At 43.1% G+C, this 19,934-nt stretch overlaps 1 protein-coding gene across 1 annotated transcript; it reads left to right on the top strand.

Moving 5' to 3' along the window:
• The first annotated feature begins 4,442 nt into the window (after positions 1-4,442).
• On the top strand, positions 4,443-18,719 carry GTF3C5 (general transcription factor IIIC subunit 5). The gene is made up of 11 exons (XM_033137703.1): positions 4,443-4,654; positions 5,712-5,928; positions 6,974-7,172; positions 10,576-10,771; positions 11,707-11,811; positions 13,130-13,244; positions 13,465-13,545; positions 15,614-15,711; positions 16,214-16,296; positions 16,798-16,940; positions 17,778-18,719. Exons 1-11 carry the CDS (start codon positions 4,475-4,477, stop codon positions 17,942-17,944), a joined length of 1,584 nt encoding a protein of 527 aa, XP_032993594.1. The 5' UTR covers positions 4,443-4,474; the 3' UTR covers positions 17,945-18,719.
• Positions 18,720-19,934: the final 1,215 nt, after the last annotated feature.

Below are 19,934 nucleotides of genomic sequence, written 5' to 3'. Positions count from 1 at the left end.
CAGCCTGGCCTGGAGCTCCCAGTGGGGATTGAACCTGGGACCTTCTGCATACAAAGCAGAGCCTCTGTCACTTGGGTATGGCCTTTCCTATACAGGTATATTTAAAAATGGACAGGTTGTGCAGATGGGAAACAAACAGCAGTCCAGACATTGTTATTGCTGTTAAGTTACACATTTAGAAACTGCTTTACAGTCTGCATATATGGAAGCAGTGTACAATAAGAAATAATGATATTAACTATGAATAATACATCCACCGGAGAGGAAACCACCTTCCCTGCTGCTACAGTCACATGGGCTTTGAGTTGCTCTGTACGCTGGTGGTTGTGGCTGAAGCCTGCCATTTTAATTTCCCCACGACGTCTCTGGGTCCTTGACATAGTGCTTCTGCACTATGCAGAATGATCAGATATAACGGACAGAAAACTGTAAAATTTCTCCTTCCTCATATATAGGGTGAATTCCAGAAAGCCGCCCCCTCACAGAGTTTCACACCACAGTAGCTACTTCACCACATAGTACATAGGTAAAATGGGATTTGCTCCAACAAGATGCAGTGATGGCCACCTTTTTGAACACATCTGGAAGAGGATTGGACAAAGGACAAAGTATTGGAGGATAAGGCTATCAATGGCTACTAGCCATGATGGCTATGTTCTCCCTCTATGGGTAGAGGCATCTAGTAGGCCCCTGTGAGACTAGATGCTGGCAGGAGTGCCAGCATGGCCCTGCGACCATTGGTGCCCACGGTCGTGGATGTCATGCAGCATGCATGGCCCTGGCACCAATTTTTTGGGTGCTTTCTTGGGCACCCAGGGCCCCAGAGAGTTAACACCTATGAAGGCTGGACTGGGTGGGCCTTTAGCCTGATCTAGCAGGGCTCTTCTTATGCTCTTATGATCTAGTGAAGACAGATATATTTTAAGTGCAGTGGTAGCAAATGTATGCTCAAACCCTTCCATTACACTTGAATTCTTTCTTATATCAGTCTTCACCCTCAGTTTCAGCAAGGTGCAAGTTTTCAAGGAAGATCAGTAACAGTAGGTAAAGTACGGTAAGTTTGTCTGCCATTACTAATCTACTAACTGAGGAATCCCCTGAAAAACCTATGAGGAACCAGCACCAGAACATAACGTGCAAAAAACCACGCTGTATTTAATAAACAACAACAACAACCCTTGTATAATGTGCCTCTGTGTCACTGATAGTTGTCAAATAGTGCACCCTGGTGTTCATGAAGTGAATAAGCAGACTTAAAAAGGGAACAAATTAACACTAATAGTCTGGAGAAAGGGCTTCCTGATTACCTTTGATGCCACCTTTCCCCTCTCTTTCCTGCAGAGTAAACGTGCCAACACTATCAGACCCACAGAAATACCGTATTTGCCAACTCGACTGCTTTGATCTGTGGAATCGGCTCCATATAATACTCTTTCTGCAGTTGTAAGAAAATAAAGAAAATAAAAAGCTTACGTTTTTCAGATTTTCTATGGATGCAGTTTTGTTGTTGTTGTTTAGTTGTGTCCGACTCTTCATGACCCCATGGACGAGAGCACGCCAGGCACTCCTGTCTTCCACTGTCTCCCACAGTTTGGTCAAACTCATGTTAGTAGCTTCAATAACACTGTCCATCTCATCCTTTGTTGTCCCCTTCTCCTTGTGCCCTCAATGTTCATCTGCCCTTAATTGGATCCTGGTGGGGGGACAGCACAAAAAACAGCACTTACTTTATGGCACAAAACCAGCACAAAACTTGGGCATCGGTTTGGAGGGGATCATTCAAAGTTGGATGTTAGGGTGTCAACTTGTACCCCCGTGTTATAAGAATTTTAAGTGTGTGTATATGTATGTATGTATATATATATATATATATATATATATATATATATATATATATATATATATATAATGTTCATAACTATATATATAAACTACATGTCTGAATCCCCACAGAAAAGGTCCTGAACAAATTGACCTCAAACATTTCTCTGCAAGGTCAAAGTGGGAAACCTCCCTATTGTCTCTTTCCTCACAAATCCTGTTTTAAGGGCACATTCCAGATATGAACAGGGTGTGAGCCAGGATTTATTTTGAAGCTGCGGCCTTTTGCTGGCTGAAAGATTGGTTTAAGTTAGAAAATACGGATGTATTAGACTTGGAAGGCTTTGATAATATTTTTGGTTGGCACGCGTATCTTTGGTATGATAAGGTAAAGGCCCATAGGACCTTTAAGAATCACATAATTAGGAAAGCCCTTTATCAGGTCTGGATAAGGAACAAAGACTTGTTGGAGAGAAAGACTCCTAGGTGGATTTCACCTGTAGAGGCTAAGGCTTATAAGAGACCTAATATGTCTGCAAGATGGCCAAGATATGTAGATATACTGCGGCGGGAAGGTGACTCTTTTAAGTTGAAAAGCTATGACGAAATGAAGGATGCGGTCACTGACTGGCTACAGTATCACCAAATTTATGAGACTTTTAGGTTTGATAAAAAGATTGGTTTTCAAATAGAGAAATCAAAGCTGGAAACAGAATTAATTGAACCGAACTCTAAAAACCTTTCCAGGATGTATAATCTGTTGCTAGAGTGGCATACAAAAGATGAAATGGTTAAATCTGTAATGATAGACTGGGCAAAGGACGTTGAACATAATATTATGATGGATGACTGGGAGAGGTTATGGAAGGAAGGTATCAAATTTACTGCTTGTAATGCACTAAGAGAAAATATTATGAAAATGATATATAGATGGTATTTGACACCAGTGAAGTTAGCTAAGATATATCATACTGCAAGTAATGTATGTTGGAAATGTAAAACTATGGAAGGTACCTTTTATCATATGTGGTGGACATGCCCAAGGGTTAAGGCTTTCTGGGAGAAGATTTATAATGAGCTTAAGAAGGTAATGAAAGTTACCTTTTGTAAGAAACCAGAGGCCTTCCTTTTGAGCATGACCAATCATGAGATACCCAGTCAGGATAGAGTGTTTTTTATGTATGCCACAACAGCTGCTAGAATTTTGCTTGCTAGAAACTGGAAAGGCGAAGAGATCCCGACAGTGGAAGAATGGCAGATGAAGCTAATGGACTTTATGGAACTCGCCGAACTGACAGCGAGAATCCGAGACCAGAGGGAAGAGAAGGTGCGACAGGATTGGAAGAAATTTAAGGACTATTTAAAAGAACGTGAAAAACTAGATATTTGAGCAGAATTAGCATATTGTATAGGCTATAGCTAATTGATGTTAGTTTGAAGTGTAATTAAGAATTGTGGTTATGAATGATTTATACAATTAAGATTGTTTTTAGGATAAACAAGTAATGAATTATAATTAATTAAATACTGTCTTAAAGATTATCAAGAAGATTAGTAAATGTTATGGAAAAAGACACAAAGTTACCAAAGTATATTGATTTTGAATGCAGTTGAGGGAACGGGGAAGTCCCCCCTTTGGAAAGAAGAGTAAAACAAGATTTAAATAATGTTATTATGTTGTTTCTGTTGGTGTTTAGGTATGTATAAGTTTTTCTTTTATTGTTACTGTTTGATGTGTTTATTATGTTTTATTTTGTATTTGTTTATTTGTAGTGTGTTTTTGGTGTTGTTTAATATGAAAATAATAAAAAATTAAAAAAAAATGAACTGGGTGTGAGCCTGTGACCTGTGACCTAGATTCAGGAATTAAGTAGTTATAATAACAAAAGAGTGGCCAAAACCCAGATAATGCCATCAGGTAACTTGCAACAGTTAATAAAGATCAGGCTTACTAGCTGCTTTGCTTCTCAATATTCTCTGGTTGGTCTCTGTTATTTTATCCTACCGATAGCCAACCTACAAAAGGACTATGTATGGGCTCTTGGGTGCCCCATAAGGGAAAAGGAGCAGGTTTTTGTTTTGTTTTTTACTTGTATCACCCTGTTTGAGTATCAATTACTCAGATTGGAGGGCGGCACAAAACGCGGGGTTAATTTCCCACACCATATGTAAACAAAATGTGAAAAGGACTCTATGAACTGAAAGTGGAGGCGCTATACAAGGTATGTGCTTTTTCTAGTTTATTTGTTCATTTTTGGTATCACAAAAAATATTTAATAAAAACTTATTTTAAAAATTGATGTCCACTTTTCCTTCTCCTAATCCCCAGAAAAGAAAAGAAAAGAGAAAACAAACATTCTTTGCTTCTTGCCAAAGTGGTTTTCTGCACCCTGGCAGCAAAATAAATACTTTTAGATCCCTTGCTGGATCCACGACCCCAGGAATTAGAAGAGACTCGGGCATCGTGCAGGCTACCGCCCCCCAAAAAGAACCCCCTACCAAAAAGAAAAAGAAAAAATAGAATCTACTGTTGTTTATGTATAGGAGGAACCTTTCTTCCCTGGAACCTTCGCGATCGCCAAAGTGTTGCTACGCGACGCGGAAGGGAGGACGCTTTTGAAGAGAGCGACTGCGGCGGTTCCTGGCGGGGAAAATGGTCGGGGAAAACAGCGCCGAGGGAGACGCAGGCTGCTGCTCTCCGGCCGTCGGGGCGGACGCGGCGACTTCAGAGCTGAACCGCGACAAGAGGCTGGTGTGCGTGGAGTACCCGGGTGTTGTGCAGGACGTGGACAAGACGCTGCTGACGCTGGGTGGAGAGGAAGGTGTCTCTAGGGTGAGGATGGGGACTGGGGTCCTCTGAAGAATGGCTCTTCCTTCTACCCTCTCAGGTTATACTGGGAGGCAAAGCTGCCGTGGGAGGTTACCCCCTAGGCCTAGGGCAAGATTTGAACCCTTGTCTTCCAAGGACTTAATGGCAGTTTAAAGAAGTGACAGGTTGGGGGTCTTGTTTGTGTATGGCTAATCATAAATGAATATTTTCCAGAAATGTCCCTTGTCTATGTTGAGATATTTCCGCTACAGAAGCTCATTCTGCTCGGAAGATGCTTCTGGCTACCTGGGGCAAGAGGGAGCCTCATACTTAACATCCCCTTCCCACCTTCTTTATCTCTCATTTTGAAAGGGAAAGGGTGATCTGAATTGCTGTTCTGCGTGGTGGGGGTGATTGTGGAAAGGGGGGTGAGCCATGCAGGGTTGCCGTACATCTGGATTTCCCCGGCTGTATACAGAATACAGTGGTACCTCGGGTTAAGTACACTTCAGGTTAAGAACTCCGCTTAAGAACAGAAATGGTGCTCTGGTGGCACAGCGGCAGAGGGAGGTCCCATTAGCTAAAGTGGTGCTTCAGGTTAAGAACAGTTTCAGGTTAAGAATGGACCTCAGAATTAATTAAGTACTTAACCTGAAGTACCACTGTATAGCAGTCGGCAGCAGTGTCTGACTGGGAAATTCCAAATGTATGTCAGCTCATACCATACAGCCCAGCAACTTTGGCAAAAAAATTAAATCAAATCTCAACAAATTTTCCAAATAAAGCTCTACAACTTTTCTGTTTGGATTTTCACTGTTTTAAATATGACAACTCGACATTGTTGGGGTTGGATTATATCCAACTCAGGGTGAGAAACTGCTCACCCCTGGGGGCCAGCTTGTTGTGCATTTGGTCCACAGCTTCACTTCAGCCCAGCCCACCCTCTCCTGTCTGAGAGCCCCCAGCCTGCTGCATTACCATGCTGGCTTAAGAGGAAGGAAAACCTTTTTTCCCCTCACTCGTGTGCTGGCAGAATGACCTAACCTTTATTTACGTTATTGGTTGTGTGCATACTTTTCAGATCTACACTGACCCCAGCCGAAGACTTGAGCTCTACTTCCGCCCCAAGGACCCCTACTGCCACCCTGTGTGTGCCAACCGCTTCCCGACATCTTCCATGTTGCTGAAAGTTAAAAAGAAAACGAGGAGGAAACGGACAGAAGCAGGAGATTTTGAGGAAGATGTCAATTTTGAAGTGGAAGGTCTGGGCATTGTTACCACAGTTTATAAGTTTCAAGGTAATGATTCCTTTCTCTGAGGCAGGGATGAGGAACCTCTGTGGTCCTCCACATGCATGACGAGTGGACCAGGGATGATGAAAGTTGTACCTCAACACCATTTGGAGGACCTCACCCCCTTTGCAGTAAGGAAAGATTTGCCTCCATCATAAGACTCTGTAAATTTCAGTTCAGCCCTACTTCCTTGCCTCAGGGATTCTCACTGGGTGTGCTGTCTGGTGGCACCAAGGAGACCCCATGAATACGGTGAGAGGGGGGGCTGCCTGAATAAACCAGGGATTTCTTCAGTAAACACACCATTGTGATCAGAACAACAGCCTCTTGGGATCTCCCAAAAGTAGAATCCACAGGCTTATAAATTACACAGGCTTATATAGAGGCGTTATCTCTACTTAGGTATACACATATGTAGAAATTAGGCTACTCTCTCGGAGGAAAAGCATGCCTGCTTTATCATCTGAGTCCCTGATCAGTGATAAGAACAGGATGTCTATTCTCTATCAAGCTGACTCAGTGCTGAGGTTTTTTCCCCTGCACATTCTTGACACATTCTTAATACAACAATATACTTCCACACACTGTTTCATAATTTTTACATCTCTTCACATATAGGCTCTCTATCAAAGCATATGCTATAATTTCCACTACACCAGGCACCTTGTTATTTCTTACTGCATGTGCAAAACATTTTGAATGTGATTGCATTGTGCAAATCTCCGCAAGTTGTCACTTTGAGAGCCTCTTGGGTTGCTACAAAGCAGAATCCCCAGTATCTCCAGGTTGGACTGAAAGAGAGTCCTTCCTGAAAACCCAGAAAGCGGTTTCCAGTCATTGTAGACAATACTGATGTAGATGGACCATTGGTCAGACTCGGTATAAGGCAGTATGTTCCGAAGAATGTTAGTATTCAAGCATTTTAAAGAAATTAATAGATGTTGATTTGGTACTGAAGGAGATGCCTGCTTCTTTTGTGCAAGTTTCACTAAGTAGTTCAATGAGGGAACAACCTGTTGGGGTGATCTGCACACTTTTGCCTCCTCTCCAGGGATGTCTGATTTCCAGTATCTGGCAGTGCACTCTGGACCAGATGGCAAGCAGACCTCCATGTATGACAAAGTCCTGATGCTCAAGCCAGAGAAAGAGGAGTTCTTCCTGAGTGACCTTCCGCTTTATATCCCTCCACCCATTTTCTCACGCTTGGACACTCCTGTGGACTATTATTATCGACCAGAAACGCAACATAGGTCAGTGTCTTCTTTTGTAGGTGATGGCAAATCCACCTGCTGAGCAATGGGTGGGGTCTCTGCTGTGGCAGGATTAATATATGTACCAGCTACTATGTTGGCTGAATATAGTTGCAGTTTAGGGTTGGACTTGGATGGTAGGGGGGGAACCTCTGGTCCTCAGGCCAAACATAGCCTTCTTAGCACCCATATCCAGCCAACTAGCTTACTGAGCTCTGTCCTCTCCACAACCCCACCTCTCAGCTGTGTGCAACAACATCTGGAGGGCAACCCTTGATCTAAGAAGTGATATTCCCCTCTTAAGGGAATTCCTATTCTTTTTTGGGGGAAAACAAACAGCTTTTTTCATGTGCAATGGTACAATACGACCACATTGGAACCAAATAAAAATGAATAGTGTCTTATGCAGGGTAGGTCCAGGGTATAAAAAGGAAGCTGTATGGGAGATTGACAAAGGGATACACACACTGTTTCCATTGTCCCCGTACAAATTAAAGAAGATATAGAATACATAAGTCATATTCAGCTGGCCCAAGTTCTCCAAAAGGCTGCCTGTTCCTGTTTATTATAAAGGTTCACCAGATGGCTGCAAAGTCTTCAGGCTCCATCCTTCCAGACTCTCAGATGGTGCTTTAGTTTTTCAGAGGCAGCAAAATAAAGAACTTCTTAAAACTATCTGTCCAGAGTGATATTGGTTACATTCTTCCACTCTGGTTCAGCTGCCAAGCATGCTGCAACCAGTAGGCCCTGCCCTCTTTTAGATTTCCCCTGCCCACCACTGCCTGGCATGTAACCCCTAGAGTGCTACTCACATAGACCAAAAGAGTGCCCCACACCTGTTGTGCCTGGGAGCAACCTTCCACACACCCAGAAGTCTCCAGTTGACTGTAGTGGCTATTGGTTCTGACAGCTGCAACAGGCACCTGTAGAGAGCCCCTATCCACCCTTCTTGGTGCCTCTCCTGGCTTGCATATCTGCCCAATGCAGCACGTGACTTCTTCTGGCAGCAGGGAGGAACAACAAAGTCAGAGTGACTTCTGTGTTCCTCTCTGCTTCTAGGTTAAATCAAGCAATACCAAACAGTAAGCGAGTAAGCAAGCAAGCAGCAGTGTTACTGAAAGGACTTAAAAGGGGCTTTCTGCATGTGCTTGTTGCAGCTGTCAGAACTAATAGTTGCTACAGACATGCAGAGGCTTCTGGATTTGTGGTGTTGAGGTATGAACCCAGCTCTCATTTCACTTGGGTTTGCATGCACAAAGGAGTTGAAACAAGGTATTGGAGAGTGAAATACATACTTCTGTTTGATGTCCATGTGTTCCTTAGATATTCATCAGTGCAGCTCAGATCCCAGGGTTGGGACAGCCACATTGTTGACATTTGACAAGAGGTAGCTGTGCTTTCCAATTCAATAGAGGCAACATTTGGAACACTTCTCATGCTAACACCTTTGATTTTTCTCACTGTTATTCTTCATGGTTCACTTTGCTATAAAATATCTAAAAGCAATTTAACAATAAAAGCATCAATAATCCAAACAATTTCTAATATAAAAGCAATTAAAAACAGTTTTGTATAAAAACAGTTAAAGCAATCACAATTGCTTTTTCTGTTTTTATTGCAATAAATAATAACCTACAACATACATAAAAAAATGTTACCTTGGTTTCCCCTTTCATAATAAGGAGAACATATGGTTGGACACTGTCATTACATTTCCCATTCCAGTGTTAAATAAAAGTTCCTTTGGCTGTACTAGCCAGTTATTATCTGGCTGGCATCCCTCCCTGGCTGTTATATAACTTGCCCGTTTCAACTATTTGTCACGTAATTTCCAAACAGCCTTGAAAAATAAGAGCAGTAGTCTTCCCACTCAGCCTGCTCTCAGATGAACCATGACTGCATGTAGAACATTTCAGATAAATTCAAGATTGCAAAGCTCAACTTTCCCCTCTTTAAATAAGGTTAATTCATGATACAAGATTCTCATTATTAGGTCCCTCCAGACTCCCCACAAACTGACAAAAAAAGAGGAGAATCTATTTGGCCTCATATCTACTATACATTTAAATAGTTTTTGGTTTAACAATCAGTCCTCCTCCCTAGGGAACTGTGAGGATTGCTCCTCCAGTATCTGTTTTGAACCCATTTTTAGTGCTGTATTATGAGAAGGGATATAAATAGGCGGGACTAGGTGGCTCGTGATCTGATCCAGCAAGGTACCTCTTTGCCTTAACTAGCTGAATGACTGAATTACGGTAATAAACCAATAAAATTTAGGACAGGCAGAAAAAGGCTGCAATCCTATGTACACTTCCTGGGATTAAGCCCCAGGAACACAGTGGGTGATAAAAGTAGATCCATTGAAATTAATGGACATCTGTAAATAACTTTCAAAGTGAGTTCCCTTCTCCTGTCTGAGAGGGATTAAAGAGGGGATTGGTCCACAGCCTTGACCATTGGGTTGAGTTTATTTCGTACCCTGTGTCATTTTCCCATTGGTCTTTGACTTTGGTGAGGGAGCTGTAGTGTCTTGGAGTAGTATTTTATATGTTGCCTTTGCTGTGTCCCTCTGTTGACAATCGCCTAGTGGTTGCTGCCTTCGTTTTTGGGTTGTTTAAGAATGCATCAACACATGGCAACTCCATGTTCACCATTCTGAGTTCCACAATTGAAGAAAGGCGTCAGTGTGATATAGAGCTTAGAGTGCTGGACTAGGGTTTTGGAGACTAGGGTGCAGCCATAAAACTCACTGTGTGACTTTGGGTCAGTGACTCACTCAGTCTAACTTACCTCGCAGGGCTGTTGTGAGGATAAAATGGAGAGGTGGTAGAAGTGTGTACTCCACCTTAAGCTCCTTGGAGAGAAGGTGGAATATAAATAAAATAATAGAACAAACAGATATACAGTGGTGCCCTGCTAGACGAAAATAATTCGTCCTGCGAAAATTTTCATCTAGCGGGTTTTTCGTCTAGCGAAGCGGCAATGCAAGCCGCGTTTTCGCTAGACGAAAAAAAGACGAAAAATTTTCATCTTGCGAGGCAGCCCCATAGACTTTTTCGTCTTGCGGGGCTGCCTTCCGCTAGACGAATGCCTTCGTCTAGCGAGTTTTTCGTCTGGCAAGGCATTCGTCTAGCGGCGCACCACTGTAAATGCAAGCAATCAAACCATCACTTAGCAAAATTCATGTTGCCTCTTCAGAAATTCTCTGTTCAGATAGCAGTTTAAAAGGGGGCATCAGAAAAGAAAAATAGAAAGAAAATTACCTTTTCAATTTTTTTAAATAGAATAACTATTAAATAGAATTTAATAGTTGTCATAAACAAAAAAGCGAGCATTATCCAAATTTCACACAACTGAGTCAAATGGGATTCATTTTTGTAATTTCTGTTTCCCTCCCCTGCAGGGAAGGATATCAGAACCCCACGTTGTCCAGTGAAAACCTGATAGGTCTCAGCCGGGCCCGTCGGCCCCACAACGCCATCTTTATCAACTTTGAGGATGAGGAGATCCCCATGAAGTGTTTGGACGCCGCAGAGCAGACCTGGAGGAGAGTTTGCAGCAATGCAGTGGATCACAAAGCAGAAGAGGAACTGAGGAAGGTAGACACACCTTTTGGGGTCTGTTCACACACACTGAAAGACATGTTTGGAAACTTGGGACATCAGAGCCAGGGTTGCCTGGAATTCCCTGTTGAGAGTACCTTTCTTGGTTGAGAGGCAAATCTTTTTACCCCCATTTTCAATAATTTTATTTGTATAGCATGTACAGAACATTTATAAAAAGGGCATTGAGACAAAAAAGTATATTCTGTAGAAAAGCCATACGAAACCCTAACAACACCAAATAATAAAAAAGAGACTACAAGGATACCAACAACTAATTCTAGTGAGGTGGCATGAAAAGAAAAAGTTTGAAGGGTCCCAAGAAGGGCCACATCAGTCCAGCAATTCTTTCAAATAAAGTCATACTTGGCTGGAATGAGGCAATCCATTGTATGAGTCAAGAAAGGCCCCCATATTGGGACATGGCTCTTCCTGAACGTTTGGCATATTGGCATCGAGTGCAAAAGAATTGCCAAAGCAGACAAAGTGTTTGCGGTCCTTTTCTTGACCTATGTTAATAAGGACTGAGTCTTGCTACAAGCTCTGCAGGCTCAGATTGCTTTGTAGAAAGTGTATTCACAATTTTCACACACATGATGTCTTTATGGTGAGACAAGGCCAAGCTGAAAATGTTAGTAATGATTTGATTTTCTGTATGCGGAAAACATTCTGTTTTTGTGTAGAATGCATATGGAACCTAATTTGTTATTGATGGTTTTGTTGTTGTTATTATTTAATGTACTGTTATTATCCAAATGGAACACACACACACACACACACACACACACCTGGTGCAGCCAGAAATCTTGACAGCTTTAAGTTCATGAAATAACTTTTCCAAGGAAACAGTGAACAGAATCTTTTTATACTTCACATCCTTCCAGCCTTGGGTTATAGTTAGACCCTTTCTTGTATGTGTTTCTGTTTTGTAGCTGTTTGAGGTCCGCCCAGTCTGGTCTCGTAATGCTGTGAAAGCCAATATAAGCATCCATCCTGACAAGCTCAAGTTCCTTCTGCCTTACTTAGCTTACTACATGGTGAGTACATTATGTTTCTTTTGTGTGTGTGTGTGTGTGTGTGTGTGTGTGTGTTGCTTTCTTAAAAAGAGTTCCCAACAGCTCATATAGTGACAATGGATTGAAATGTTCACTATTTAGTAAATGCAGTAGTGATTAAATGTAGTTGCTAGAAAGCATGCAGCTAGGAAGAATTTGGGGGGTGGGCAGGGGGGGGAGCCACTCAGAAATATATTCCAGAATGTAAAAAAAAAAAAAATGGTGGCTTTCTTAGGCAACTTATATCAGAGGTAGGGAACCTTTTTCAGCCCAGGGGTCGCTTTAGCTCACAGGTAGCTCTTTAGGAGCCACATTCCAGTGCTGGGCAGGGCAGGGCCTGAGGCAAAGAGGTGTGGCCAGTGGCAAAAGTCAGTGGATGTTGCTGGGAACTGTAGGACTGGAGAATACTCTTGTGCTCTGGTCCTGCTTGCGGTTTTCAGACAGGCATCTGGTTGGCCATTGCGAGAACAGAATGTTGGACTAGATGGGCCATTTGCCTGATCCAGCAGGGCACCTCTTATGTTCTCATTGTCGCAGGCACTTCCACCCTGTACAGCCACCCCCGGACGTTTCATGGTCTGTGAGTGCTGCACCAACGACAAACGGTCCCCAGCTGCAACCCACCAGACTGCTAACTGGAATCTGTTTGCTTCATTTACCACAGACGAGGATAATGTGAACAAAGAAGTTGTTTATTGTGTGCAAAAGCTTGTGGTTGCTGATAAATAAAAGGTGTTCAATAAGCTTATAACGATGGTCCTATACCGGCCTATTACCTCTAAATGATACCGGCCTATTACCTCTAACAGTCAACTAAATAACAATAACAACACGTTTCACAATCTGATTGTCCTCTCTGCTAACTTCCACCAATGCTACACTTCAGACTCTTAAACTCCCAGCTCTCATTCCTGACTCACGCTCTGCTCAACTAACTCAACTGCTCAACTCCCCCAACTCCCCCCTACTGACCACAGGGAGGGGTGTTTTATACCTAGGCTGAGCCCGCCCCTAAGGGTTCTAACTGTCACAAAATTTAACCCCTACCTGGCTTTGGGCTAGTTCTCCACACTCATGTTCAGTGGGTGCCAACACTTTTAAAGTTCTTGATAGCAGCAAAATCGTGGTACATTTTTTTTTGCAGGTGTTGTTTTAAAATGATTGTGGTGTTGCAATGTTTTTTAATCTGAGAGTGCTTTTTAATAAAAAGGTTATTTCAATCCTACGTTCGGGAGTAAGGATTTTAAAAAAGCATCAAAACCATAGCCTTACATTCTTGTAATTCTGTGTGCCCCTGTAGCTCACTGGACCCTGGAGGAGCCTGTGGGTCCGCTTTGGTTATGATCCCAGGGAACACCCAGAAGCAAAGTTCTACCAGGTGCTGGATTTCAGAATTCGCTGCGGAATGAAATACGGTAAAAATGGAAACAGGCAATCAGATTACTGTTGTACTCTTTACTATCAGTGCCTTTTGGGTGGGGGGCGGGGCGGAGGAAAGGTCCAGGCTACAAAAGGCCCAAGCTGCCAAATATATATATATATATTTAAAATTCCTGGTGTAATTTGTTTCTCTTTGAGAGGTGCTCTTCTCCATCATCTCTTCTGCCTCCACAGACATGTTTTATTTACCCCTAGGGTATGCCCCTAATGACATGCCGGTGAAAGCTAAACGCAGCACCTACAACTACAGCCTGCCCATCACCGTGAAAAAACCAGGTATGTGGTACAGGCAAGAGGGTGGGTAGATACCGTATTTTTTGCTCCATAAGACGCACTTTTTTCCTCTTAAAAAGTAAGGGAAAATACCAGTGCGTCTTATGGAGCGAATGGTGGTCCCTGGAGCTGAATTGCCCAGGGGCCAAAAGCAGATTGTGCTTTTTATTTTACAAAGAGAAAAGGGAGTGTTGAAAGGACCCCGCTCAGCAGCTGATCAGCAAGAGATCGGGAGAGAGATAAGAGTCCCGGCTCCCTTTCAGCCCCGCCCTCCTTTGTTGAATGTGCTGCAGAGGGAGGTTGTTTGTTTCCCCAGGACATGTGACTGGCTGATTAGATTATCTGTCTGGAAACAGTAGAAATGGCTCCCTTTCCTTAAGATTTTTTCAGAAATGTGAGTTAAACCCCATAAAAATGGGGCTTTTCCTCTTTGCTTTTCCTCCTTTGCAAAAGGAGCTTTGCTTTTCCCCCTTTGCAAAAAAAGCTGCAAAACCTTTAGATGATCCTCAAAAAAAAAAAAAACAAAGAACCAGGGCTTTTCCCTTTGCAAAAACAGCTGTAAAACCTTTAGCTGATCCTCAAAAAAAGGCCTTTTGCCTTTGCAAAAACAGCTGCAAAACCTTTAGCTGATCCTCAAAAAAGCCAGGGCTTTTCCCTTTGCAAAAAAGCTGCAAAACTTTTAGCTGATCCTAAAAAAAAAACCCCAGGGCTTTTAGAGGAGGAAAACCAGAAAAATATTTTTCCCCCCTTGTTTCCTCCTCTAAAAATGAGGTGCGCCCTATGGTCCGGTGCGTCCTATGGAGCGAAAAATACGGTACTTTTTTATCTTGTTTAGTGAATTAAACAATTGTGATTTCTTCCATCAATTTGCAGGGGCGTCTTTTGTGGCTCTCTCTGATTCTGGTCCAATCTTTGAATGAGATGAACAGGATAGGGACCTGCTGATCCGTGGACCATATTAGCCCACTGGGATTGGCTCTACTTGGCACCTCCCTTTTGCGGCTCCTGAGCAGACGCCTGCTGAAAACAGAGCTTGCTGTCAGCACTGATTGCAAGTCCTGCTTTCAGCAGGGATCTTTTCAGATGTGGCTTGAAATTAAAGCTGGGGTTGCAAAGGAAGGAAGGAATTTCACTCTCAGTTCTTCCTTTGAAGTTGAATCACCTGACATCATATGACACCGGGTGATTGACAGGTAGGTGGCTTCATCTGCCTGTCAAAAGTGGCCTCTGGTGGGTTCATCAACCTTTGTAAGATACTTGCCTCTCAAATTCTGACATCTGTGCTGTGTGGTAGAGCACATGCTCTGCATGCAGGAGACCCCACTATCAATCCCCACTCTGCCTAGGTTGGGCTGGAAAACTGCCCTGCCTGAAATCCTGGGGAGCTGCTGCCAGTCAGCAGGCAGTACTGAGGTAGATGGATCTGTGGTCTGTCTTGATAGAAGGCAGCTTCATATATTCCTTTGCCAGTTGCACACAGAACCAGTAGTTACCAGGTGCTGCAGAGCATTTATTATTATGAAACAGGATCAACAGGTTGTCATGTTGTAGTTTGTTCTTCCATTCTTGGTGTCATTCAAGAAAAAGTGGACAGAGAGAAGTTAAAATTCTCCCTCTCATAATACTAAAACTTGGGTAACATCCAATGAAGTTGAATGTTGACAGGTTCTGGGCAGACAAAAGAAAGTAATTTTTCACACAGTACATAGTTTGAGTATGTAATTCACTCCAGCAGGATGTAGTGGTGGCCAACAACTTGGATGACTTAAAAAGAGATTTTGACAAGTTCATGGAGGAATAAAGCTAATCAATGGCTGCTAGTTATTATGGCTATGTTCTTTCTCCACTTTCAGAGGCAATATGCCTCTGAATGCCAGCCGCTAGGAATCACAGGTAGAGAAAGTTGTTGTTGCAATCATGTCTTGCTTTTGGGCTTCCTAGAAGAGGCTTTTGGTCAGCCACTGTGAGAACAGGATGCTGGACTAGATGGGCCTTTTGCCTGATCCAGCAGCCAGGCTCTTAAGTTGCTGTGCAACATGTGATTTGGGGAATCCCTTCCTGCCCTTTGCAGCGAGCCATGCAGTTGGCATCCAGGACCTTAAGCAAGGACTGAGCACCTCTGGGATGTCCAGTGCACGGAAACCTGCTTTCAGCAAGTACAAACTTAAAGTAGGTATTTGACTTCCTCTTTGTTTTTCCTCCTGACTTCACCCTTTTCTCCTCTTGTGGTGTACTAGGAAGATATGTTCTCCTCTGGGGAAATACAGATTTGGTCAAGTGAAAGAAATGGGTAGTAGCTTAAAGGCAAAACCTCCAATGGTATAAATTCACCCCCCTGTCTTTAGCCACTGTAGAGGTGGGAATCCTTGGGATTGATGCAAGAGAGACCCAGTTCCCCTGTTCAAGTCCAGAGGGTTGCTCTGGGAAATGGAGATGTGGCCAGTGCTGTAGGAGGCGGTTTGGGGAGGAAGAGATTGAATATAACAACCATGAGGACTCTTTGTGGGTTCTGTATTGGAGAAGAGGAGGAAGTTGGGGTGACAGTGACTTTGGAGGAGCTAAGTGTTTGCCCCAACAGTCAAGTCAGCAACAGAGGGTCCCATTGTGGAAACATTTTTACTTTCAGTTCCATTGTCTTTTGGTGTCTTCAATCCCTCTGCTTCTTCCTCAGGATTCGATTTACATCTTCCGAGAAGGTTCCCTGCCTCCTTATCGACAGATGTTCTATCAGCTTTGTGACCTGAATGTGGAATGGTACTTGTGCTTGATCAAAAGTAGCTCTAAAGTAACTTGGGGGGCAATTTATGTGTGTGTTCATGCATGTCTTTTGTATGTCTGTCTAAACCTCATAGGTATGCTCCCCGCTGTGGTGGCCCTGCAAGCAAAACCTGATCTGAATTTTTCCATGGGTTACACTTGCAGTAATAGAAAATTCAGTTGACTGTAAGGGGAGGAGAAGGCTTGCACTCCTTAAACATTGAACCTTCAGGAGAGAGTATCTCTGTTTCCCCTTCTCAGGCAGTTCCTAGCATTCCTTTGAAACAGGGACCCACAATTACCAGGGAGCAGGGTTTTTAAAATCTACATTTAATGGATTTGTTGGCTCTCCCATTGATCATTTGACACATCCAGACTCTTGAGTCTCTTTGTCCTCAGTTTACTTTTTGAGACCAGGGTCAACCTTCACAAGGGAATCAGACCTAATTTGTTCAGTCCTTTGGGGGAAGAGAGAATCTGAGACTAGTCTCTATTCAGCTTGCAGAAGATCATTCGCCGGAATGATGGCATGGAGATGGTGTGTACAGAGAGGGATGGCTGGTGTCTTCCCAAGACCAGTGATGACTTGCGGGATACCATGTCTCTGATGATAAAGCAGATCATCCGCTCCAAAAGGCCTGGTAATATACTATTAATCAAGGGTGGCCGGAACCTGGCAGTGAATCTAGGTTTTACAAATGTTAGCCTGACCTGGGGCAGCTTGTGTGGCTCTTCTAAGATAACTCCTGCCGCTTGCAGCTTGAATTACTTGTATTGGATTTTTTATTTTTTTAAAGTATGATTAGGGATGACTTTTCAATATATTGAAAACATATAGTCCTCCACCCAGGTTCATTTTTTTAATGTATCTTAGGCTTATAAATCAATCCATTTGATTGACTGAAATTCATTCAGCTTGCTAGGTGACCTTGGGCTGGTTACGAAAGCTCATGTCTCCACTGTCAGTATGATGTCGCTGAGTGCCAGTTGCTGGGAATCACAGGTGCAGAGAATGCCGTTGTGCCCAGGTGCTGCTTTTGGGCTTCCTAGAAAAGGCACTTGGTTGGCCATTGTGAGAAAGAGAGTGCTGGACTTGATCAGCCTTTAGTTCTCTCATCTTAATCCCTGTCACATGTTGGTTGTCTTAGGATAATAGACACCTTAAGCTCCTTGGAGGAGAAGCAGGATGTGAATTTGAATAATAACAATACATAATCAATTAAGATTTACTAAATCAACTAACAACTCTAGATACACATGTTTGTTGGAGGGAGAAATAACTGCTTTTGCAATTGCAGTGGAAATCAGTTTCTTCCTGCCACTACTGGCTCTGTTTCCTTCAGATGGGACCCCTGAGGGAGTAATTCTGACTGACCTTTGTCCACCCCGCCCCTCCCCTTTGCCCCAGTGGAATTCCTCAGCCATCCCTCTACTCATCCATCCCTGACGTTCATCCCTTTCCCCATCTTTTGCTCCAGCTCTGTTCACAAGCACTTCGAACACAGAAGATGGCAAAGAGCAGCTGGCGTTCGAGTCTGGAGAGGAAGAGGAGGAGGAGGAGGAGGAAGAGGAGGAGGAGGAGTTCAAAGAACCATCTGATGGGAGTGAGAATGAAATGGAGACAGAGATTCTGGACTATGTATGATGCACCAGAACTGGCACTGTGGACCTTTGCTTCTCTTGTCCCTACAGGCAAGACAGGAAGCCAGGCCTAATAAGACAAGTACCCATCCATGTCTCTTCTTCTCATCTTTGGGTTCTGTTTTTTGCAGACACCCATGTGTGTCTTTTTGATACTGATTTGGGGGTGAAGATTGTGATGAGTAAGGTTGCTTATCCTTGAGCTCTGCAGCCATGGCAAATGTACAAGTAATGGGGCTGGAGATGCCTTATCCCGAGAGGTTTTGCTAAATATTCCTCTAATGAAAGCTTAGCTAACTGGTTAACACACAAGCCTGGTAGACCTTCATCTTGGCGTTGGTTAGCATCTCATTCTCCCATATCCTTTAGGAGAGGCATGCCATTGCCGTAGCCACGTTACAAATACACCTGTCCAGCTCTACCACCTCAAATGTGTGCTCACCAGGGCCGGTGCATGGAGTGCTGGTGATGTCCTGACCTAAGATTTTAGTCTTTTGTCAGGCTGATGATGAAGCCAAACTCCATACAGTCTTGGGCAAAATGTTTGATGAGTTTCTGTGGGGTTTCCTTGGAGTGCGCTGTCAAGGCTGTGTCATCTATGAACAATATATATTGGATAAGAACTTGCCACACTTCTGCCTTGGCATGGAGATGTGCCAGGTTGAATGGACCTCCGCCACTCCTTGAATGGACGCATAGCACACACTGTCTTCAGTCAAACGGAAGGCATATGAGAACAACAGGTTGAAGACTACGCCAAAGAGACTTGAGTTGAGAACAAAACCTTGATTCATGCTGTTCTTTGGAGGGAAGGTGTCCAAGGATGGTGCCACGCAGATTCTTATGGAAGGATCAGATGTGGTGTAGTGGTTAAGAGCCACTACATCACATGCAGCTGCTGGGTGACCTTGGGCTAGTCACTTCTCTGAAGTCTCTCAGCCTCACTCACCTCACAGAGTGTTTGTTTTTGGGGAGGAAGGGAGAGAAGATTGTTAGCTGCTTTTTGAGACTCCTTAGGGTAGTGATAAGGCGGGATATGAAATCCCAACTCCTCTTCTTCTCTTGTGGACTTTAGGTGGGCATCTTACCTTTTCAGTTGATGGGGTCAAAGGCCTGAAGGCCAAATACCTGATCAGGAGCCCTTGTGACTGCGTAGATTAAGTTTGAGTAATAGTAATTGTTCCTCTTATGTTGCCAATGAAACAGTATAAAGCATTCATATACTGATGAACGTGGGAGTGGGGTTCAAAGTGAAGATAATGATTTATGTTTGAATTTAAATTTAGATCAACCAAATTGAGCCAAATGCCGATCAGGGAAATTATTCATTTTCTGGAATACTGGCATATGCTATGAAATTAAACCACATTGGGGTGAAGCCATCTTTTTTTATCTGTCCATGCGTCAACTGTAGTTTATTTGTAACTCTCTCAAGGAGGGTTGTTTCCCAAACGTGTTTTGTACCAGTGGTCTATCATCATACCAGAAAGCTCTTTCCAGTGTCTGGTTATGTTGCATCTCACTACTTGTAATAAATGGCTTGTTAATTCAATATTATGTAAATTCAGATTATCTTGTAATATATTTAATAAAACTAATTCTCGTTTGACTTAATGCTATAGACTGTGGATGTTATACCTGGGCCTTGTCCTTCTGTAGCTATTACAGGTCTTTCAAATGGGGCCATTGGCCTTGTGGCTGCCTTAATGGTGACAGTTTGCTTACTGGGTTAGCAAAAAAAAAAAAGTGCAGATTTGGAGGAGTAGCAGCTAAGGGGTTTGTAAGTGTCCTTGTTTAGTCCATATTTCTTGGTCTGATGGTGTATTTCTGTTATTAAAGTCACATAACTGGTATAGTCCTTCTGTTCTCCATCTGGCCACATCAAATTGTCAAGAAGTGTTGTGAAATTGTGGGTGGAAGCCGAGGGCTGCCAGAGGGGACAGTGCTGGAGTTAGCAGTCCTGCCTTCTCTTTCCATGCATTAAGAATCACATA

The sequence above is a fragment of the Lacerta agilis genome, chromosome Z (genome assembly GCF_009819535.1).
Source record: "Lacerta agilis isolate rLacAgi1 chromosome Z, rLacAgi1.pri, whole genome shotgun sequence".
NCBI lineage: Eukaryota > Metazoa > Chordata > Lepidosauria > Squamata > Lacertidae > Lacerta > Lacerta agilis.
The sequence above is the reverse complement of the archived record's forward strand: the minus strand, read 5'-3'. Positions and strand labels throughout refer to the sequence as shown.